The sequence below is a fragment of the Kryptolebias marmoratus genome, linkage group LG3 (assembly GCF_001649575.2).
Source record: "Kryptolebias marmoratus isolate JLee-2015 linkage group LG3, ASM164957v2, whole genome shotgun sequence".
NCBI classification, from domain to species: domain Eukaryota; kingdom Metazoa; phylum Chordata; class Actinopteri; order Cyprinodontiformes; family Rivulidae; genus Kryptolebias; species Kryptolebias marmoratus.
In genome coordinates this window covers 14,383,678-14,408,061 of record NC_051432.1, presented here as the reverse complement: position 1 = coordinate 14,408,061, position 24,384 = coordinate 14,383,678, and the positions used below count along the sequence as shown (strand labels likewise).

Sequence of the window (24,384 nt, the reverse complement as noted above, 5' to 3'; positions counted from 1 at the left end):
TCAAAACTGTTATTTATTTATTTTTTTTACCTGGTAGTCACATGTCAAGTTGTTTGTTAACGGTGCTTTCACAGTCAAACTGCTTTTTTTTGTTTGTTTGTTTGTTTTGGACACAACAGCCACCTCCCCGGAACAGGACGGAACAGGGGGAGGGTCAAATATCAGAAGGAAAATTTGAATAATTGCTGAAAAATTCGAAGAGTGTTTTTGCTGAAAATGCCCATCCCTAATTTATGTCACACAGCAGCATGCAATAAATGCCAGACTCCACTTAAGAAGACTGTACACTTCTACCTACTTTGAAATAATGTGCACAATTAAAAAAAAAGCTGGTTAAGTGACATTTTAAACAACTTTAAATTATTTTTCTTCACTTTGTTGCAGGCTGCAATACTTTTCAAAACTGATAGAGCGTGTCATCGCCCGTGTTTTCTTTTGGATCTGTATCTTGATGAAGAATAAGCACATGAGGCGGCGGAACTTACTCGCAGGGCTGATGAACTCCTTGTAAAGCCCATAGGTCATCAGCGGCTCAGGTAGGCACCTACACAGAGATGGGGAGAGAATTAGGGTGGAGGTGGAGGTGGGGGTGGGCTGAAGGTGGAAGAGGGAAAGTAGAAGTGAGGAAGAAGGACAGAAATAGCTGGCATGCTGTTTTATAGGGGCTGCACATAGCAATGATTAATGTGACTAGGGCTGGGGATGGAATTACAAGGCGCACACGTCGAGACAGCCAAGTTCATCTGAAGGTATATTCACACTGCAGCTGGATCGTGGCCAGAAGTATTTAGCTTAAGAGGAAACTAAGGCGCTTGACCTGCTTTATGCCCGCAGGTAAAATAATACGGCTATGTTGATAGAATGAACAATGTTTAGATAGCACTGGCTGTTTCACAAAATGTTGAGTACTATTAATCTTTACCCCACGAAGGTGACAACGTTTTTGCATGTGCGTGTGTGTTCGTTTGTCTGTACTATTAGCAAAATATTTCACGAACCAGTGGATGGATGTTAATGAAACTCTGTGCAATGACTGGATGTACATTTACAAATGACTAACCTTCAGAGTCAACCTAATTCAAGATGGCCGCCACAGCTACGTGACATTAGCAAACACAAAAGGGGTTATAACTAAGCCATAAAAATTGAGGTAGAATTTGGTGTGTTAGTAGCTGAGAGTCAGCGTCACCACACAGGATTTGTTTTTAAGACCTTCCTTCTTACAGCCGGCTCGGCCAAATTTATAGTCCACAAAATGTAAACACACATCGGTGTTAACAGTCTCACTACACTATTACATCTACAACACACACACACAGAATATTCAAACCAATATTGATTGCAATAAATCTATGAGCATTATCACTCCAGATTATGCAACACACTCAAAGTACAAAAACTTCCTGGTCAAACAAATCAAATCAAAGAAAAACAGCACTTAAAAATGGCTAGAAGACAAATTTTTTAAAAAATGCAACAATAAAATGAATGATCTCTTTAATTTCACAAGGAAAATGGTTCATTTTTCTGTCTATGCCCTAAAACATTTAAAAAAGGATTTGATGGGAATATTTCAGATGCAGGGTGGCAAAAAAACACATCTTTTCAGGATAAGGTTGATAGCTGATTAATACTGTGCATGTACACATACCCTCTAACACTGGCTATCACTGACAACAAATTTTATAACCCAACGATAATAAAATTCTTGAGAAAGTGGAATGAAAACGAAGATGGGTGCGTCCAGCAGAAAAGCTGCATTAAGTGGAGAACTAAATAGGTATAACTGTGATTAATACATCTGAAATAAAACAATTAGTCAACAAAAAATATAAAGATGGATAGGAAGTCATTTTTAGATATGTACATGTGGTATGTCATCTCTCTGATTCTTACCTCAGATAAAGCTTCAGTGCACTTGTGATTGTCTTGACGTCCCAGTCTTCGCTGGCTGATAGATCCAAGTCGTTGCTCTTCTCATCTAAATGAATCAGACAAATCAATATATATATGAGAGACAAACTACACTGAGAACAATTCTATACACATTATACAAAGGTAATAGTTATGTTATTTGATGTTCCACTTAGCAAATCCAAAAATGTAATACAAATATGTGACTTGTAGTTAGACATATGAGGATAAAAAGCACTGGTGGTGGCGATGAAGGTAGTGTGTATTCTCAGTGGATGTGCAGAGAAGTTGGAGTTTGGTACAGAGCTGCTAGTTCTATCCTCATTAGAAGTTTAATTAATCCCTTACTACTCTACTGACTCCACAGGGACTCCAGAGGTGTGTTATAGTGAAAATTCAGGGAACTTTAGTCACACCTTGAGAAACCTCCGATGAATTAAAGATGATGTGGAAATGAAATGAGTCAGAAAACAGTTAGAGTAAGATGCTTATAGTGCACCAGGGTCTGAGTCACCACACTGATGCCTGGTAGGTGGTCTGATACTAGTAATTTTCTAATTTCGTCTTTGGGTTGCAGGCAGCAGGACGGCGAGTTTCTGTGCCTGCAGCGTCTACAGAAATGACCTGTTCAATGTCAGTTTCTGAAAGGAAGGATTTGTAGTCAGGTGTGTGTCTGTATTCAAGATTGATGGAATCTGCACAGACTCCTCTTGCACTAATAAGCCAGCTCGATGTAGTCAGGTCAGGTATTCAAAAAAAGGAAAAAAGGAAGAAATGTTGGAGCAGCACGGAGTAAAAAAAAAAAAAAGAAAAAAAAGCTGCTCTGAAACAGCAGCAACTGAAAGGTTCGGCTTATTTATTTTGATGTTAGAGGGTCACTGTGGCACTTTGTGGTGAATTTAGCACAACAGGGAAGTTTAAATGTATGAGGTAAGGCACAATACTGATCAATGAAAATACCTGTTTCACCTCACAAATAACTTTAGAAAGGAGAAGTCTGCTGAATGAAAAACACATTTCAGGATCATCTAGCATTTTCCAAAGTGGAGACAGGCTAATTTACAATTGGGTTTCAGTAAAAACAATAATAAAAAAAATTAAAATTGGATTTAAAATAACCTCTAGGAACAACTAAAATGTTAAAATTGATAATAAAAGTAACTTGTAAACCTGGGATGATCACATAATTAAAATGATATGCTGCACACTGAATGGAAAGAGGCAAAAAAGAAAGAAAAAAAAAAGAATCTGGTACAGTCCAGGCAATGATTCCAGACTCTCACTTTTCATTTCCCTGTCGCTTCATCTGAGTTCAAGCTCCAACTAACTTGACTGTTTCCAATCAGCCAGTAAGCTCTCTCAAAACCACTCGTCAGGTCAAATCTCTCAACCTTTTAAAAACACAGTGGAAAATGTTACACTTGGGAAATATTTCCAATAAAGTTATGTGAATTAGTCCCTTTAAAAGTGACCAATCAGTGTTTCTGGTTGATAATATGCAAACAATGTGAGCAACATAAAAGTTCTCATCATCTGGCCAAGCCTCTGAGATAAATAAAACATCACACATGAACATAAATCTAATATTTAACATTTTTGTGGCTATAACTCAGAGTAATGTTTGTATATTTGTCCACTTTACTGTAAAATCTTTAATTAAAAAAAAGCGATTCCAGGGCTTTTTACATAAAATAAAACAGCCTCTTGCTCAGTTTGTGTGCAACAAAGACACGTAGAAGTGCTCACTTTTACAGTTTTCTTCCTGTTATATTGTTGTCTGCCATTTAATAGGGGTTGTTTTCTTTGTTCGCGCTGTAATATGATGGGAGAGCGATTTATCATTGTGTCCTTGCCGACTGGACTGTGGCCATAATGATGGCTGAGCGATGAAATAAAAGAGCGTTAAAGAATCCCAAGTCTTTCTTCAGATTTTTAAGCAGTTTCAGCGCCACCTCAGAACTGCTCTCTCTATGAAATGTTAATACGTCTGTGGAGGAGATGGATGAAATCTTTACTTTTACGTTGTTTACAATAATCTATGAAACATAAAAAAAAGAAGAAGAAAAAAAAAAAAAGGGATCTCAATTTCTATCAAACTCCGAGTCTAAAGAAACTTCTCTAAGTTTCACAGCAAAGCGATAATGGTGTGAATCTGCAGGTTGGCAGACTGGAGGGTTTTTGAGAGAGAGGAAGCTGAGACAGTCTGGCGGCTGCTTGAGTTCGTTGTCATTCTGAACACAGAGCTGAAAGTGAGCTGGTGTCTGCTGGAGACAGCAGGAAACCACAGAGCAGACACAGAGCTACAGAGAGGACAGAGGACAAGCTCTACAGGAAAGAAGTTGCTTGAAAGGGAATAGAGACAAGTGAGAGGCATAAAGGCAATCGAGACAGGCAGCTGACAGAACAAGCCTGCCACGAGCAGAGGAGACGCTGGCTTAGTGGGGTGTTGATGAAGCAAAACCTAAAAAAGCACAGGAATACCAATAGGACAAATGGTGTCTGGCTGTCTATGTGGAGAGTTTTTAAATCTTAATCAAAGTAAGGCAAAGATTCACACTCCAACTTGTTGCATTGCAGAAAAACTTGGTGCAGATAAGCTGAGTCATGCAATAATTGCCAGTCAGTATATATTTAATATCATCCTATCAGACAACCATTACATCAGCATATTCTACTTATTACGGTCAGCATAATTCCACACACACCACAATCTTAACTAATCAAAACTGCATTTTGTTACCACACTTATTTATTAGAGATAGGAAACAGAATGAATAATAACTTACCAATCATTAATGAGAGAAGTTTCTGGACCTTGGAGCTCACTCCTCCAACTCTGTACAAGCCTTGGTCATTAATACCTAATCAGGAATAATAACAACACTAATGAGATACAGCAGTGACAAAATGACAAGAACCGAAGGATGGAAATAATGTTGCAGATTTATAAATATTTTGAAAATGAAGCAAGTTCAGTATAATTAGAATGGTTGACAAATTTGAATGAAGAAATTGGATGAGAGGAACTAGGTCAAGTATTTTTTCAAGATAATTAGGTCAAAAATTCACGTGAGCACTGAAACCAATTAATTAGACTATTAGTGCTACCAATAAAAAGCATTTGTGTAACTGCAAAAAAAGCCTAAAGCACCTGCTGCTTGGCCTTCATTCCAATTACTGGAGAAAGCCTGCCCCCTTGTGTACAAACTAAGATACTACACATACGTTATGCAGCAATACAGATTTCTAAACACTTCAAAATTAAATGCCTTGCAGTTTCCTGCACTGAACTTTTCAATGTGTCTATAAGTAAATATATATATATATATATTCAGCTCACCTCTTGTTTCTATTGCATTGATGGAATTCTGAACAAAAGTTAAACCCACACTGTCCAACTGAGCATCAACTAAATGTGGGGGAAAAAATAAAAAATAAATTACCAAAAAGTTTGTAAAATTACTTTAATAGATAACAAATCAGGCGCAGCTAGAAACTTACTTCCCCTTTCTTTAGAAAGCGTCCTCCCGAGATAACATCCAATCTGATAAAAAAAAACATAACATTTTACTGATTATTAAACATACTAGACCTAAGTGAGACTTAGTAATGACCACATATGTTTAAGTAAAAAAAACTAAAAGAGAGCTGTTCTATAGGACAGCTGTAAAAGCTGAACAAGGCGAGGTCTGTGTGGCAGATGATGATGACACATTTGAGGCTGACTCACAGGTTCCTTCCCACCCATGGCCTGCATCCAAAGCTTGTGGTCATCCTCCGACATGGCCTGCACAGTGAGAACCGTCCCCGGCCTGTGACAGATACATACCACATTAACATCAGGCAAAGCCTTCAGAGCTGCATTCCAGTGTCAGGATAAAACATTCAGCGTGTTTGGCACTCTCTGTGACTCCCTGTCAAAGGACACAAGCCCAAAAGATTCACTGCAACTACAAACTTGAGCTTCAACTGCTTTATGACCCCTACAATCATTTAGGACCAAATGGGTATAAAATTACACATGACAGTCAGAATAGATGAGCACGCTCAAGTTTCCTTTCTATTAATACTACAGGGAACGTGTTAGGCATGATTAAGTAGTGAGACAGAATGAGGTATCTGTTACAGTAGAGTGTGATGAGTTCCTCCATCCTGCCCTCTGCGATTCAAAACACAGAGCAACATTCAGTCAGTGTGTGAGTTAAACTCTTTAAAGTAACGAAGAAATGTAACAGTGGGTAATCTGTGTGCTTTGTGGATACTGGAAAGGCAGCGTCAGCAAATATTTTGAATTGTATTCTTGCAAGAGTTGTCCAGGAGACACTTTTAGTTGAACCCTTTGTGTCACTTGTGAGACGTGGTGATGAACAGTTCGTTTCCGTCAAGGTGTTTGGAAAACAGAGTTAGGAGATGATGTACCGATCTGTTATGTCCAGGTCTAAGCAGAATCTCCTGTCCAGCGTGTCTGTTGTTTTGCGGACACAAGATCTGAGAGTGACCGACTCTGTCTCACCCTAAAATAAAAACAAAACAAAACAAAGCAAAATAAAAATCTTTACTGTTTACACTCGGAAAGTTTTCGGTGACAATAAATATCCCCAAAATAACAGAAACCAACAAAACCATCTGGCACAAAAAACAAAGCAGAGCATTTTGTAAATACTCACAATCTTTCCACCTGATCTGTGGTCGAACGTCACCATGTGCAGGATCTTCTGCTCTTTGACAAACGTACAGTAGCGCTTCACCCAACTTGAACCGAAGGGAGGCGGCCCTTCACAAACGACACAACATACACATCTAACGCAGTCCGAGTCGATAATCAGACTTCTGTAGCACCCTCATGAAAAGCTGCCTCAAGGACAGTGCCATTATACTCCTATTGTAAGATTTCTCAAAGTAAAAAAAAATGATTACAATATATTTGCAAGTTTTGCATATATTCTTGCCTTAAGTTGCTTCCTGGGTGAATGTTCACACAACATAACACGTTCAAACAGTATCTGAACCCTCACGTTTTTCCTGTACATAGAGGTAGCCTTCAAAACTGATAGGGCTGGTCTGTCTGTACTCTTGGGGTGCCTCTCTGATCCTTTTCTTCAGCTCGAAAACCTCGGACCGCGTGCCCTCAAATCGATTCCTTGTCTAAGAGAGAGAGAGGGGAAGCAAACACACACACACACCAGGACGTGACTTTCTGATCTACTGAAGGATGACTTTCCACTACAAGTGAAAACCTATAGGCGTCCTCAAAAATCCCCTTTCACTCTTGAAATATGATAAATTGTTTGCAGTACAGCAAATGTAGGAATGAAATTAAGGAACACAAACCCATAACTATTCAACCTATTAAGTAAATCTGAACATCCCAGTAAGACAAAAAAGAACTTCAACACATTTAATTCTCTGTGGCTTAGTTGTAGTGGCAGTATGTTTTTAAAAAAAGCAAAAAAAAGAAATGCAGACAAGCTTTCCATACATAAATTAGAAAAAGGATGAAAAAACACGAGTATTTCTTACATTCTGAATATTGATCTGCAGTTCTCTCTTGTAATGATCGAAGTCCTTGGCGAGCTCATAACCGTGGTGGTAAAAGGTGAATACAGTCTGAAAGAAGGTCACCATCTACAAGCAATCAGAGATAAAAATGTGAGGCTGTAGCAGGAAAAAAATAAAACTTCTAACAAACCAACAGTGCTGCATTATAACAGAATATGACCGCACCGTTAAAGATCTCAACTAATGCCCAGTTGTAAGTGCACTGCCCTTCTTTTGACCAAAGATACTGTTTTTATTTATTTATTTTTTTGGTTTTGGTTTTCCCTTACAACAACCCTTATTTCATCTTATTCAAAAGATCAGATGTAATCTCTTAGGTCAGGTATTGTTTTTTGTTCCTGAAATCTGACTGTGCTTTAGCAAACAAGCAATAACATTCAAAGTCCTTATTATCCCCACAGTTTGTGTGAGACTAATATAGTCCAGATGACTCACTGAACTAAATTAAGTCTGTAACTTTTACAGTTCAGCTCATTTAGTCCAAATTTATCCATTTCTACTTCTCCTCAAAGACATTTATTAACCAGCTGGTTTCAAACGAATCCTTTTTCCTGTAAATAGCTACTAAAATATATATTTTGAAAGATTGCAATTTGATCTGGTTGCTTTTGTGAGTGTTGTGATAAGTGTATCAGTATTGCATTATACTGTAACAAACTTTATTGTCAAAGCTAAGTTTACATCCATGCTTTTATACCACTCTGGTCAGTCGCTCACCGGCTCCACGCAGTCAAACTTCTTTCTTTCTTGGATCTCCTGTAATCTGCACACATAATCAAGTGACTCCTCCTGAAAGTGCTGTCTCATGGTTTCCACCTGGATGGCTGCCTGGAAGAGGTGGGGAACACACACCAGGATAATTATAGCCACAGACAGACGTGTGGAACCAAGGGAGAAACGTTCTCAATCACTATAGTTTGGGATACTGCTATGGCATTAAATTATTCTAAAAGACATCTGCAGTTGGCAGATCAGCCTCTGTAAACCATTAAAGATAATAAAAATATTCCTAAATAACAAGCGTGTCTCGGATGGCTTCGTGGCAAGCATAATATACAACACTCTCCGTCCTTTGACTCTTCATTCAGACAAAGAAAAGCCACACAACCCCCACATAACAGGAAAAACAGAAGAAAACCAAGGGAAGCGCTAAAGAAGAGGAGTCTCTCTTCAAGGACAGGAAAGGCAGCAGTAGTCAAAGTCAAAGTGAACTTTATAAAAAAAAAAAAAAAAAAAGGAATCCAGGGTGCTTAGAAGAGATAAAAAAGTGCTCCTGTAAAGCAGAGTGCCCTTTTTAGCTTGGTTTATTTTCCCCGTGCTCCAGTTTTAGTGCTGTATAAGCATCATTTGTGTTTTATGTATTTTTTGACAAAGTGATCCCGGTAAAGGCGTTGTCATTACTTTCTGTGTGTATGTCTTGAAATTAGCATTTGTTTTCCCTTGAACATTACTACTGTTTAAACAATAAAACGACAGAAAAATAGGACAAAACGGAACTCCTTTAAGCTCAGTAAAGGACTGAAGTAGTGAGACCAACAAATACAATAAGGCCATAACAATTAGGAAACAAGGTACAACATGCGTGGGCAGATGTTACACTCATATTTGGACCAAATATGACAACAACCATTAATCTCATTAAAGTGTGAGAGAGAATTCCCTGACATGAGAGATCCAGTCTGTAGACAAATCTTTCTGCCTTTGAGGGCCAGTGTTTGAGAATTCAAATTGATTTAGCAACCAAACATGACGACATCTGTTTAGGACAGGGGTGGCCAATCCTGGTCATCGAGGGCCACTATCCTACATGTTTTTGTTGTTTCTCTGCTCCAACACACCTGATTCAGTGGTTAAATCACCTCTTCATGTTCTGCAGAAGCCTGTTATTCACCCATTGATTCAAATCAGGTGTGTTGGAGCAGAGAAACAAGTAAAACATGCAGAATGGTGGCCCTCGAGGACCAGGATTGGCCATCCCTGGTTTAGGAGATTGCGTCCACTAAAGATCAAGTGCTGCTCAACTTTACTTCATGTAAAAACAAGCAACTCTTAAAGTTCCCAGTCATCATATATTTACTGTTCAGAGAGTTGATGTAACAGCGGATGGAGTGCGGATACAGTTCATGACCCTCGGGGCTGTGAATAAATCACTTGGATTATTTATTTCAGTGTGATAAAAAAAAAAATCAGTCTTGTTACCCCCCCTCCCCCCCGACTCTGTTGTCATAAGAGTCAGAGAGAACACAACAGACTGCAGAAATAATGTTCACAGATAGAAGTGTCTTCTTCTGTGGGTATTCACAACGACACGGCATCAACTCATGAGCACAGAAGCTTTGTTATGCAAGAGGGTGCTGGAGGCTCTAAAACTTGAAACTGTGGTCTTGGGGTTATGCAGCAACGTTTGTTTCTAGAAACTGCAGAAACCCATGGTTGCCCTTAGTGGTACAGTAGAAATAAAAAAAATAAATAAATCATTTCCTTTTCAAGCAAGTGATGGAAACCACTGCTCGTTTGCAAGTCAGGTGAAGCTCACACCGTTCAGCAGACACGACAACAGGCCACTTCCGTACAGCCCCAAAACACAATAAACAAACTAAACTAAAATGTCTGTTTAAGCTTGTCCTTTTGTCATAATAAGTAGACAGTCAGAGACTTAAGGTGAGAGTAAATACCTCTTGTAGCTGTGGCTCTTTCTTCTTTGCTGACATATTCAAAAGCTTTTCCAGAGAGCTGTAATATTTTTCTGTTTCTTTGTCATACTTTTTCCTTTCCGCCTTAAAAGAAAAAAGAAGAAGAAGAAAGTATGGTTAGTTTAGGAAATAGGAACCAAAAGAATCTAAACCTTGTGTGCATAACAATTAATTTGCTACAAGCATGAAATTATAAAATGGAGACACTTTTAATCTATAAAGATACACAAAGCATCCCTGTAGATCCATTAAATCCAACAACATACTGAGAGAAGAGGAGATGAACCGTCATACATTACCCTGATTGCACCGAGCTGCTCCTTCCTGAACTTCTCCAGAGGTTTCATTAAGGTTTCTGTGATATTTTTCATCTAAAAAGAAAGCAAATGCCATCATCATCATCATTAAGTTAATCCCAGTAAAAAAAAAAGCTCATTTAAATTATTATCTGAGGTCAAAAGTGACTGCTGCGTAAGACGTTTTGATATATGGAGGCGATTCCTTTTAACTGTTGCGAGCTTAGACTTTTTGTTTCGATTTAATTGGTCGATATCTAACACTTAAGAGTTAGTCACAAGGTTAGGTTTTAAAGTGAGAAAGAAAGTGTATGACTTCTGTGTGTAATGTGCAATGAATCAACTTAAGCTGCACATTTTAATAAGCATCTCTGCAAAGTCAGAGCTAGGCCATTACGCTCAAGTCTCAGTAAATGTATAAACCACGTCCTCGGTCATTTTGCCAACTGTAAATTCTAATAAAAATGTTTTAAACTGTGAACTTAGTTTCCATAAAAGCAAGACAAACTGCAATCGTAAAACTGAAAACTTGAGACTTCAACGATCAGAGCTGAGCCTTTCTCGTTTCTGCCGCACTAGAAAACGTGCAGACTGAGCTGTGAACTTCAGATGCGAATGCCTGTGATAACACAACATCAGTGTAATTTTCCTGTGGTGTTTCTGCAGCCTCTGACACCAGGACATGTCTGTGCTTGAATACCTGTTTCCCTTACTTTGCACTGTGATGTCACCGCACTGTGCCGGGGAGTAGTTATCATTGTGGTCTGAACCTGCAGCAACACTTCATCTCAGTAACTACTGATGATGGGTTCTCGCACTCGCCTCAGACACTACATACGGCCATTATGAGACAGCCATTTACACAGAGTCTTGACTTACTGTAAACTGTGCATCTCTGTTCACAGCAGCATGACAAAACATCCTAATATTCAAAATCAAAGTATTTACATGACATATATGTCAACCTCCTGACTACTGTGGGTTAGATTTTTTCGCAGTTGTTAAAATAGCTAATTAGCTCTGGGAATCACAAGCGAGTTTTATGACCGTCTGAGGAGTTGTGAACCTGCAGCCTACTGCTGCTTTTGACATTGAGATTGTTATTTAAAGCTTGGGTGTAATAATGCCATCGTGCACTCCAGTCATCTGTGCAGCCACTCCCAGGCAGGTGATGTGATATTACACTAAATAACACAATATCATTTTTTGTTGTAATTATAATTGAGATAAACTCACATCCCAAATTACAACAAAATAAGTCAGCTTATGGCTGGTGTTTTTGATGCAGACAAGGACTCCCATTTTGTTCATGCAGAATGTTAACACAACTGAAATCTCAACTACTTTTCTGTATGGGGCAATTTCATGTAGTGTCATTATTACTGCTTGATGAAAGAAATCTCATTAATATATCATTTAACATGATAATCAAGTAACCAGATAAGATGACAATCTGAAAATTTAGACTGTCCAGCAGCTGATGAAGCTCAGCCTGAAAATGTGTGACTGCTCATCTGTCTAAAGAGACAAAGTGTTTACGGTGTTTTATGCCTTTAAGTCTTTAAATCTGATTCTGTGTCTGTATCAGCGGGGCATTTATGCCATGTAAGTGAACGTTGTTGCTGCAGGTTGTTGTAGGCAAGCAACAAATTGGAAAAGACTATTACAAACACAAGTTCAGCTCCTGGTAATGTTTTGTCATCATCAAGACTAATTACTGGTGAGGAAAAGTTTGCTTTTCCTGGCCCACTTTTTGTTTTGTAAAGCTAACGTCACAAATGCTTTGCTGAGCTGCACTTATCACACACACACACACACACATTCACATGTTATGGGCTGAGGAAACAGTTACACAACTTTATGTATGTGAACCTGATCTCTCTTTCTCTCTCTCACACACACACAGTTATTTTCCCTGGTTGGCAGGCAAGTTTGACTGGTCATTCTCACCATCAGCTCCCTTTGTTCTTCTAGGTTTGTGAGGAATGATGAGAACTCTTGTAACGACTTATCTGTAAAACAAAATAAAATAAAATAACAACAATGACTTTATTGCTCCAAAAGGGTCAGCTACAAAAACCTGGCACAGTCATTATAAGTAAGCAGGTGAAATTTTTTTTTTACTCTTCTTAATTTGCTGGTAGAGAAAGGAGAGTAAACAAAAACGCTAGATGTGTCTATGAGGTGGTGACAAAACCCGTACTTAGCTTTTCATCACAGTAGGAGGCAAACCCACACTTACCGATGCATATCTCATCATCCGTCTTTGCATCGCCGATGTACTCAAAGTGAAAATCTCCCAGGGACGTGGCGAACTTTCGCTGCGCCAAGACGAGCTCTAAAACCAAATTTGAAACAGAAAACCTGTTAATTGCGATAAACTGCAACAGCTGCCAAATCAGCAAGTCACACATCGAAACTGCAAGCCATTTCATAAATGCAAAGGAGGGATTTAACAAGAAGCACTTTCTCTGCCTTGAAAAAAAAGGTTTGATGCGTTTAAGTTGGTCGCACTGCAGACATTTATTACATCAACTGCAACGGCACTAATAATCCAGGCACTTCATTTTGTTTATATCAATTTTCTTTTGTTCCAATGCTAACACCGGTTCGTGACTCCTTGTTTATGCCACCATCTAAGTGTGTGTAAACCCACTGAGCTGCGTTGAACAACGACTGTCTGAGTCTGAGGCACAAGACATAGGTTTTAGTTTAACGGTCTGTTTTTAATGGGCTGATATTCACTGCTGGTCGCTCTTCTATAGAGTTATAAATAGACACAAACTCATTTAATGAACCATAAACCAACAGGAAGCAATACAAAGCTTTTCAAAAACAATGACACAGTTTCAGAATTACTCTACTACTCACAAGCCTTTGTTCTTTGAAAAAGCCTTCAGACTAGAGGAAATGTGTTTTTTTTTTCTTTGTTTGTTTGCTTTTGCATGTGCGTGATTGGGGTAATTGTTGATGTAAAGTAAAGAAATAAAGGAAGATCTCACATAAATAAAAGAAACATAAAACAAGACGTAAAATCTTCATAAACATTTAAAAATCAAGCAGAAAAAAGTTGAGACACACTTAAAAATAAACCCAAAAAGCTTCAAAAATAATTGAAGGCTTTTCATGCCAGAAGTTTAGACTAAGAAGCGCTTATGTTGTAAAGGGACAGCGTTATAACTGCTTCGGTCAAACGTTGTAAAGGTCTTTATTTACAAACTCGTGCCACATACGTGATGCGAATGACGCTCACATATGTGGTCAGTTAACTGTGGTAGCCATCTTGAATGGGGCTGTTTAAACGAAATATCCTGCGCAATCTGTTGGAGCTCAGAGTATGTGCAGAGGATGACTCTCAGCTACAATCACACCATCAATTGATAAATGACTTGGTCATACATTATTGCACAACCTAAGTTCAGATCATTATCTTCAGTTAGATGAGCTTACATTCAGTCTTTTTATTTATTTGTGGTGTACTAACATGCAAAAGCCTTCTGCTTTAATGATAGTAAAATTTGCCAAAAAGGTGACTTTAAGCTAGGGTTGAACATTATTAAAAAAAACATGTGACTGCCATATTAGTTGAGTATTGCAATGAGGATATTAGTTGTGGTAAACCCACATGTTCTGTCATTATAATAATCTCTACACTCTCCATGTGGCTGTTCGAGGAGTGGAAAGAAAGGGTCAATCTGATTGCCAGATTTGCACGTTTTGCATGTAGTTTGTTTCTGCAATTTCTTGAAACCATGCGTCAATATTGACATTGTGATAACAATGAATTTTTGATATAATGTGCAGCCTTAATTTAATCTTAAACACACAACGTGATGATTACAACCAGGGAGTGTTGAGGCCCAGGTAACTGGCAGGTATTTCAAAATAAAGGTTCGCCAAATGTGAGCCTTGCAGCTCTGATGCTTATTTTAGTAAAAGCAGACAACTTTTATCCTGAATGTAGCAATTTTCTTTGAAGTGGCCGTAAATCTAAAGAGGATCTAAACCACACAGACAGCAAGAATCTAGGCCAGGGTGTGTGTGTGTGTGAGTCCATAAAAGGTGAGTCTGCTCAGTCCAAAATAATCCTTCATTTTGCAGTGAGTGGTGAGGCTGCAGACAGCTCAAACAAGTCAAATTTTTTTTGACACACTAATTAAAGCTGAAGGTACCTTATCACTTAGTGAGTGGAGAGGAAATTATTGTGGCTATTTGAAAAGCTAAACTAGTCGGGGTTTGTAGCTTCCCAATGTATTATCATGACTGTAAATATAACAGAATTAAGATTAATTGAGTTGGAGAAATTGTGAACTAAATTTTATCATTTAAGACAAGACTTTGTTTGGCTTCTGTTAACGTATGCACTTAAACAAAAACAGCATTTGTTTAAAAGACCTGCTTCTTACAAACAAGCAACTTTGCATATTCAAATGTTTTAAAAAATAAAGAAAAAGACTATAGAAAAAAGTTTTCCCTGCCAGTGTTTCACTGCTGATAAAGCTAAATGTTTAAACCTTAAACTACATCATTATGATTGTTTTTAAATGCATTCCTGCCTCGTGTGCTTTACCACTGCTTTCCACGAAGCTTTATTCTGAATTTCTAAATTTAAACGGTGATTTTAAAAGTCTATAATTTACTATAACTGCAATTGCTGCATAGTCGCCGCCTTTCTAATGATTTGAGCTTGAACGTTTCTGTAATCTCTGCGAGTCTTTCTGCTTCGGAGGAGTCTGGGAATTAGACGGGCTATTTTTAAATACATGCTTAACACATTTTAACAGAAAATACTGTTAGCTTAGTGTGTGTGTGCTGCTACTCATTTCATAGCTTTTGTTTGTCATCACCGGCATCAAGTTTTCTTTTTGCTTTTTAATATATATTTTGTTGAAGCTGCACGCCAGAGAATAACAAATCTTAAGCATAGAAATATTGTCCGATTAGGGAATTTAATTGAATTGCATCTTTTTTTAATCATTAGAATGTGAAGTTCTGTATTGATTCATAGCCAAATAATTACCTTGATAATGTGAGAAATTTTAAAGTCTATGCTGGCCAAGTGCTTAAAATATCTCGAAACACAAAGTGACTGTAGAGTAGGACACTCAGCTGACACATTAAAAACATGTTTTGACAACAATACAGGAAATCCTAACACAGCTTAAAAGCAACCTTCAACACACACACTGAGTGTGGTGTGAGATCAGGACACCGACCAGGGTCAGGCTGTGGAGGACTGACATCGCTGATGTGATGTGTCATTCCACGTGTAAGCTTTTGCTGCAGAACATATTCCATATTCCACACATATGTGTAGAGAATTGTGAAATTTGTATAGCTGTGCACGTGATTCCCTTCCTGACGTGCTGTTGAGCTATACGGAAAATGTCCAGGTTGTGTTCACCGGTGTCTGCTGGTGTTTTGTCATATCAGGTTAGAAAATCTAAAAGCAAATGTGTGGATTTGGGCATTTAATTCTCAATAAATTAGGCAGAAATATCTGTAATTTCTCGAAGGCGGCCTTAGGTCTGACATCTCTGAGGATAATTAATGTGCACTACGAGAACAGTGATGTGAATGGATAGATATGCAACTTCTTTATTAAAGCCACATGCTTGTGCACGAATCTGCCCCATTCCACGGGAATGTTTAAGTGAGGTGGACTGAAAAAACTTGAGACTCCACGAGGACAAACTATGAAGTCCATTACATAAAACACGAGGAATGCGGGATGTTGTTTACACAATGCTTCAGGAATATTTAGCATCAGACAACATGCAGGGAAGGGGAACAGGCAACAAGCGGTGTCGCTCTGCGCAGCGTCAACTGAAGCTTCAACAAGCATAGATCAACTAAACCCAAGCAGTGGAGAAATAAACACAGCTTCAGATGAGAGACCTGCACGGCAGATTGAAATGATAGCTGCTGTTCAGGAGAAGAGAAGGATTACGAGATAGAAATACCACACACACGCGCGAACGCGCGCACCGGGGCACACAGGAGTCCAAGGCGAAGCATTCGCCTGATTTTTGCCTTTTAAAGCAAGGCATTTCAGGGTAAACCTGGGAACTGTCAAACTTGGCTAGTTTCTGTGCAGAACACCAGAGGCCTCAATATGCTGGTTTTGTAGCATGAGTCATACAGACCACTTCTTACATGTACCTGATGTAACAAACCTGCCTTACAACAGGAAAAATGGAATATAAAAAATGCCCAAATCTGATTTTTCCACATTAATGCCTCGGTTTAGAGAAGGCATGAGGAGGAAGAAGTGACAGGAAGGTTCATTATATTGCATAGTTATATCTGATGCAACAGAACATGATACTTTTCATATAAAACACAAAAAAGATGAAAATGTGAACGAGCCATGTGTGAACCTCAGCTGAAATGTCCACTTTCTATCTTTCAGCTTTAGTAAGGAAGCTGGTGCTGTAAACACATCTGAAGTCAAAGATTTGTGCATTTGACAAAGTTTAGCCGAAGCACAACAAGCAAATAAATACATTCTGTTAAACAAAAAAATAGTGGCTGGTTTGATTCCTGCTGATCAATCAATCCATTAATCTTTAAAAAAAGTAAAGGACTAAGATTCCTTAAAGAAATGCCCACTGAGGTTTAAACTAAAATCATCTTGAGAAATGTTGAAAAATTACAGAGCTGTAGCTGTTTTGGTCAAACTGTGAAAATCATGTTATGTTTAATTTCATGTGATATTGCAATCTTTAAGCTCTTGCTGTGAATGACCCTCAGCTACTATCACATCGAATAGATGTACAACCAACTGGGCTATATTGATTTTTTTGTGTTGGGATCACGCTCAGCTGCTAGCGCACCAAATCTTAGCTCATTGTCTGTAAAACTGACTGTTTTATAACCATCTTTGTGTTGTTGGGGTTTTTTTCAGGTCAGTTGGCTGTGGTGACCATCTTGAATCTGTTTGACTCCAAAGGTTAATCAGTTGTAGATGCGCATCTGATGGTCACTTTTTCTAATTTTCCATAAAATCTGTCCAGCGGTTCGTGAATTATTTTAACAACAGACACAAATAGGCAAGCACAGGTTCAGGAAAAAAAAAAAAAAAAGTTTGCTTTCGCCTTTCGGCAGTGGCCAGTAAAAAATATATTGGTTTATTTTTAATTGCCGAGGAAGAGTAATTCAGCTTGGTAGCTGAAAAGGTTCAACTTATGACACATAAGTGCACAGTCTGCAGTTCAGCTCTAGCCAGGGGCATGTGCAGCATGTGACATACTTGCATTTAAAAGGTTGCCTTGATATGACACAGAAACACTATTCGGTGCTTGTTTGTCTATCCTAACTGTGTTATAAAGTTTCATCTATCTGGTCATGCTCCAAAACCTCACATCAGCACATTTTGGTAAATATATATATAAAAATATTCTGTTATATATAAATAAAAACATACTGGTGCTAAGATAATAAACTGCAATCACGTGAGCTTATTCTACCTTATTGTGTGTGTGTTTAAAGCAGGAAACAGAACATGACCTGCTCTGGAGGCTGCAGCAAACATTTTCCTAAAACAAAGCGGAACATTTAGCCGAAGGTCAGAGATCAGCTGCTGAAGAAATCCACAGTGTAATAATTGGCATATAAGCAGGCAGGCTGTTTGTTATGGTTTCCACAGTCTGATCAGAAGTGCCACTCGGGTCAGAGCGGGCCCGGTCCGAGCCCTTCGCACGTTTCAACGCAGAAGTTCCTGTTCCGCTTTTCCATCTTTTCCAGGCTGGATTCCCGCTCCACTTGCCTCCAACCTTTGCCCACCCCCCGTCCCCTCCTGACAGACTCAAACATACCCTCCCACCGCGCACCTCCCCCCCCTCAGCTCCCTACCCACAGACCGTGCATTACTTCATTCACGACTTCCTGATCCTCAAAACAAGTGTGCAGGGTGAGGCTGCGCTGGAAAGCATCCGGTCAGTCCCGACTAAGCAACTACTTCATGTCTGAATAATGGTTCAGTGGACCTCTGTTCAGTGAAACGTGTTTGCGCCCCAAAAAATGAAGCGACCACCTTTTATGGCAAACCACTCTTCTGCATAACGGAGGTAAAATACTCCTGTTCCACCAAAGTTCACCTCTTGTGCTAATGGGACTTTAATGAAAGACTGTGAAGCGGCTCTTAGGCTGAACAAGTAATCTGATTACAGACAGGAGCAGCGAGCCAAGGCACACCAAAACAGGCTACTCCAAACGCTGTCTGCCAAGGAGAAAGAGACCTTTATATGGCTTGTTTTCAAAATGGATTTCACGAAACACGAATAAGTGCCCGCTGAAACTTTATCTTAGCTGCTTCAGTAATAACGCAGAGAAAAATGCTATCAAACTGTTTAAGATGACAACACTGAAGGCAAACAAGTTTCCTTTTAGAAACGGGGTGGACGCACTTTATGGAGAGGCAAATAAGAACTCAGACATGTTTCACTAAAGACAACGAGAGGAACTTCAGACAGAACGGGCTTCTGGCAGAGGAAACCCTCCAAAACAGAAGCGCATCTGCACGTTGCTCCACGAGCGGGCACGTCCGTGTCACGGCTCTGTGCAGCCAGGGGTCCCGGTTCAACGTTTCCTCTCAGAACCAAGGACTTTCCGTAGTGGGACATCCTCCCAGCTGCGGCGGCCGAAGGCGAACAACAGCTGTACGTCAGACGCAGCACAAAACACCAGATCACTCTGAGGTCACACAGCAAAAGGACAACATTTCATCGTGAAACTCCAGTTCAGGGGACAGGATCTGCTATGAGTTTACAGGCAGCTAAATCAATCATTTTGCACAAGTGGAGAACAGCGCGGCTTGTTTTTAAGCTGACGGGAATGGTCGAATCCAGAAAAATCTAAGAGCCCAGCTGCCTAAAGTCAACTCTGCCCGTCTAAGACAGCGGAGTGAAGAGATTCTTCCACAGTGCTCGCTGTTATCAACTTCAAAGATGCAAGCTACAAACAGGCAGATTAGCAGGAAGAAAACGGTGGCTATTTTGCACGATCTACGATGTGAGGGGGGAGATACAAACGCACGGCCGCGCTCTCAGGAAACATCATAACAGGAGCAATGTCCACATGAGAGCTGGACGGGAGCCAAGCTCCACTCCATGTATAAACGAACAACACTGCTTAACCCATGATGACCGAAAACGTTTGAAAAGATTTCTCAAAGACCTGCTTTAAAAACCATCTCGTAAAAACCTTTTCAAAACTTATAGAAAACCAGACCCATCAAGCCACCTGAGAGGTTAAACATTCACCTTTTTGAAAACGACGAACACTCTCTTCACCTTTGTTTACAGCCTTTTCTTGTTTTTTTTACTTGAAAACTATTTTGCGGGGTGAGTAAATCATCAAGCTTAAACGAGCTGAGCTATGGTGAACCTTACCATCTCACTGGCATTAAAACAAGAAAGACAAGAGACTGAGAAGTGAGGAACGAAAAGCTCATAAACTTAAATAAAGCTTATACGTATGCTGTGATGTTTAAAAGATTTTATCATGTGTAGAAAACGTTGGACTCCTACTCGAGACCTCTTAGAGTCGTCGGACATTACAAAAGTCAGCGGCCAGGCGACAAAAAATAAAATTGGAAACTGGAGCACAAATCATTTATTTGCTTTTCCATTTGTGGCAAAATTACAAGAGACGGGAAAACACATTTCTAACAGGAGACAGATTTCACCTATTTGCCAAAATTGGCTCACTTTTGATTCAAAAGGTCTTGCATCAATTTCTAGCTTTATTTATTTATTTTTTACCAATTAGGTTCATAAAACTTGAGTGACTATATTGTTTTTTTATTTAATTGACAACAATCTGGTGTAGCCATGTTTTACTAATGGAGCTAAGTCCTCCCATAATAAATGAAGGCTGTTGCAAAGTTTTGAACTTGACGCATAATTTTTCCAAATTTACTTGATTAGAAACAGAAAATACGTTTGCACACAACCTCGTAAGTGTTTTACTTTTTATCCATTTTCTTATTAAATATTCTCCCAAAAGGATTCTCCGTCTGTTGTATGGTTTTAAGAACATCATTAAGTCGTTTCTTCAAAAAGACATAATTGTTATGAAATAGGTTTAAACAACTACTCTTTTTCAATTAGTAAGTTAAAGCTAAACGCCTCGTAGCATAGATGGCTCACAAAACTACATAATAAAATGAAGGCAAAAGCAACTGCTTCAGCCTCGACACTGCAAATTAGGCAGAAAAAAATAAAAAAACTCCACGTCAGCGCATTAGAAGACAATCAGCAGTTCCTTCCTGAAATTTGGACTGATTTTGCAACAGCCCTAATGGGAAGCTGTGACCGAGGCTTCCCATTTAACGTCACACTCGTGAGCTTTGGAGAAACCCAATCAGAGTATGCAGATGAGACGTTCCGTGCCAAACTGTGGGACTCGCTTTTTAAAACACTACAGCCAAAACAGCCGTGCACGTCCTCGCCACAGTAACATAAAGCATGAAATACAAGACATGTCATGTCCTGCAGGAACTAGGAGTTACTCTGTTAGCTGACACCAACACAGCTATGCATCGGGATCATCTAATCTGTTTTTGGTTTTTTAAAATAAAATAAAAAAATGTTTGCCACAATGCTTCATGTAGGCTCTACTGGTAAAACACACACACAGCTGCAAAATAAGTAAGGATGTAAAGTTTCCATAAGATGTCACAGCAGATAAATGTAACTACTAGAAACTAAATCATTGTTTACAGATAGAGAGGTTTGATAAAGTGCCTTAAACACAAGATTTTTGTTCTCTGCGATTTCGGTGTAGGCAACATTCAAGACGTTTGCAAACGGCACAAAAACAACAGCTCGCCACAGCACTCCTGTGCAGCACTACTAGAAGATAGTGTGACGCAAAGTGAGCGAGAGCAGCTGAAGGCCAAGCTGAGTGTTTTAGGTCCAGGTTTCCAGCAGAAGGAAGCAGAAGGAACGGTGGCACAAATGACACATGACGTCTGTAAACAGTCTGAATCAACATAAAGCCCGATGAGGACATACAGGTTTAGTGTCTATAAAGCATAGAGGGTGTGTTCCTGACACACAAGACAGTAACATATCATGTTAATAACACACCAGCGAGCAGGCAAATGCCTTCATGAGCCCTTTGATAATAAAGTATCTCCAACATGGCCCCCTGATGGGAAATCGAAAATGTCTTAGGCCTTGCAATTAACACGGGCGAAAATATCTGTGTTAAGTTAAACAAGATGTTCATGAATCTTTAAAGAATGCCCTCAAGGCAAATGAAGGCACGCTTGGCTTTTGAGAATTTGTCTTTGACTTTGTTTTGCCTTGATGGAAAAGCAAATTAAACTCAGGCTTTTTTTTTGGGGGGGGTGGGGGGGTTCCAACAGGACATGCTGACAGATGTCCAGTGGAGACAGATGTCCAGTGGAGACTATGGCACTGAGGGCACTGGGCACCTTGAAGGTTATAGCCCACGAGATTGCAGACGACATAATCATTTCTAACCCCAGCTCAGATGGGTGTAACTAGGAGAAAATTGTGCAAGGCTTCGACTAGATGTCCCTGCTATTGTGACAACTGCTACAAGCCCTCTTAATACACAATCAATATTGACACATATGAAAAAAAAAGTTAACGCCTTTCTGCTCAGAAGAATGACATTCCTCAAAGAGAATAAAGTCAAATCCAGCACAAAGCTGATTTCTGTGACTGAATGTGTCACTGTTTAATGTAAAAAGAGAGGTGGGTTCCCACTCCTAACACCTCAGACTGCTTATAAGGACAGATATGTGACTTTTCTTACACTTTAATTGTGCTTAGAAACTTACGCTTTGTCGCATTGATGAGGTTCTTCCCATCTTTGTACAGTTCTTTGATGAACCTGTTGGTTTTGTCCAGCTCTGCTTCGTGCGCCTTTATTTTCTCCCTGAAGCTGGGGCTGTCCAGATAGCACTCACTAAACTCCAGCGGGTGTAGTCCCATTTTCTGTGACAGATTGATAGCTTCGTGTTCAACGGCGGGAAGCTGGCCAAATGCCCCTTACTACTTGGTAGCGAAAATCAAACAAAACAAAACAAAAAAAGCCCTGTTACTGTCAAGTTGGCGCTGCACTTTTCGCCGGAGGTTTCAGGCCAGGCTGAAAAAATAAAAAAGCATAGCTACGTCAAGTAGCGGCGGCTAACGGAGGTTAGCATGGTAACTTCTGACACGGGTGAATCATGGTGGGTGTTGTTCCACTTCTGTCAAATAAAGCGAGGAGAGGCCAGCTGGTACTGTTAAAAAGGGGACGGCAGCGCGACTGAAAGGCTCATCAGAAGTCCGGGAACGGGAACAATTAAAAAGTCACAGCAGCCGCGTCCAGGTTTTTCATTGTCCATCAAAAGCACTCCACCTACTCAAGTGACAGATTGAGAAACTCTGCTGACATCTGCGTGCGTGTAGCAAAACTTACCGTCAGAGAGTATTTACTTGCGCAAGATGATTCAGCCACGTTTACCTACCTACCGTTTTAAGACACTATTGATGAAACAATGAAACTATATATATATATATATATATATATATATATATATATATATATATATATATATATNATATAGTTTCATAGTTTCACTCTAAAGAAAAAAGGAACTCTAAGTCATAGTTTTGAGACAATATCTCCTATTAGTGTTCTCATAATTAGGACTTTGAGACTTTTTTAAATCAAAGTGGCCAAAATGGGCTTCTACAGGAAGTGAATTTGAAAACAAATCAAAAATAAATAATTAAAACTGAAAAAAAGTAGTTTTGGTGCTGATTGAGAGAAATGGTGTCAAATTAATCTAGTACATGTTTTGTTATTTATTAGTTGTGATTTTATATTTAACATTTTGCAAAATCTTAAATTTTGTTTGTACTGTCAAAACAACATCTGGACAAGCATTAATAAAAAAGTATATTTTTGTTATGCAGTAAAATAAAAAAAAGGAATATGTGCATTTTAATTCCACTATTTCCAAAAGGCTGTTATCTTTTTCATTTGATGTTGTCAGTTTTGACTAAATTAGCTCAACGTTTGAGGATAGAAAACAGTTATTAAGAACATCTTTCAAGAGAAAATAAGTTTATATTGATTGACATGTTAAATGTTTAAAAGTGTGTGTGTGTGTGTGTGGGGGGGGGGGGGATCCAAAATAGGCAATAATAACAAACAATGGTGCTTTAAACTACTTCTAGAGTAAGTGTATGTGTTCTTTGTGTTATTTTCATAAGGTGAATAAACGTGTTACTAATGATGAGAACCCTAGAAGCCTGAAGCCATGGAGAAAAAACACCCCAGAGTATATTATAAAGAGTATATTACTGTAACATAGAACATTATAAAGTTTAAAATACACAAACCATAGACCACAGTGTACAAACAAGGAAAATTAAATAAAAATAAAAAGACAAACATAAATGATGCCCTGCTGATTGCAAGCCAGTGTTTAGTGACAGTAACCACAGTGCCTCAGATAAAAGATCATAATGTTCCTTTTCAAAACATAAACCTTACTGATCAGGCACGTGTGTCACCGAGCACATTTTAGAGAGTTTTCCTGTTCATGGCTCACCTCCTGACTCATTTGCACATCTTCTCTCCCCTCTTCCAGAGTACTGAGATCTCTGAGGAATTACTGTTCATATGGATGTATTGTAGGGCAAATAATTTAAGGCTACACATTAAAATGTGAACAGGGCTTGTGCATAAATCTGCAAGGTTTTATGCAAGGTACTCCCACAGTGAATATCAATTGATGAGGCTAACATTAATCATCTTATGTAGCACAATTACAAAGTTATACTGGCGCAAACAGAAGGAAACAAACGAAGAGTTCTACCTGAGTAAAGACATAATACAATTCTGCAATAAGGCTCAGGCATGGAATACATTTTCGTAAATGGGAACCCTCTTGA

The 24,384-nt window shown here is 39.1% G+C and overlaps 1 protein-coding gene across 2 annotated transcripts in view; it reads right to left on the bottom strand.

Annotated features, from left to right (window-relative positions):
- arhgap10 (Rho GTPase activating protein 10) overlaps window positions 1-22,893 on the bottom strand; it is a 41,930-nt gene extending 19,037 nt beyond the window's left edge. For both annotated transcript variants that reach the window (XM_017409113.3, XM_017409124.3), the window contains exons 1-16: window positions 22,278-22,893; window positions 12,705-12,800; window positions 12,413-12,474; window positions 10,466-10,537; window positions 10,149-10,250; window positions 8,191-8,301; window positions 7,435-7,539; window positions 6,930-7,059; window positions 6,582-6,688; window positions 6,334-6,428; window positions 5,645-5,726; window positions 5,416-5,458; window positions 5,255-5,323; window positions 4,701-4,775; window positions 1,897-1,981; window positions 486-544 (exon numbers count right to left, since the gene is read on the bottom strand). In XM_017409113.3, coding sequence (XP_017264602.1) covers window positions 486-544; window positions 1,897-1,981; window positions 4,701-4,775; window positions 5,255-5,323; window positions 5,416-5,458; window positions 5,645-5,726; window positions 6,334-6,428; window positions 6,582-6,688; window positions 6,930-7,059; window positions 7,435-7,539; window positions 8,191-8,301; window positions 10,149-10,250; window positions 10,466-10,537; window positions 12,413-12,474; window positions 12,705-12,800; window positions 22,278-22,431 — 1,447 coding nt within the window. In that variant the 5' untranslated portion in view covers window positions 22,432-22,893. The remainder of the gene's footprint in view (window positions 1-485; window positions 545-1,896; window positions 1,982-4,700; window positions 4,776-5,254; window positions 5,324-5,415; window positions 5,459-5,644; window positions 5,727-6,333; window positions 6,429-6,581; window positions 6,689-6,929; window positions 7,060-7,434; window positions 7,540-8,190; window positions 8,302-10,148; window positions 10,251-10,465; window positions 10,538-12,412; window positions 12,475-12,704; window positions 12,801-22,277) is intronic.
- Window positions 22,894-24,384: the final 1,491 nt, after the last annotated feature.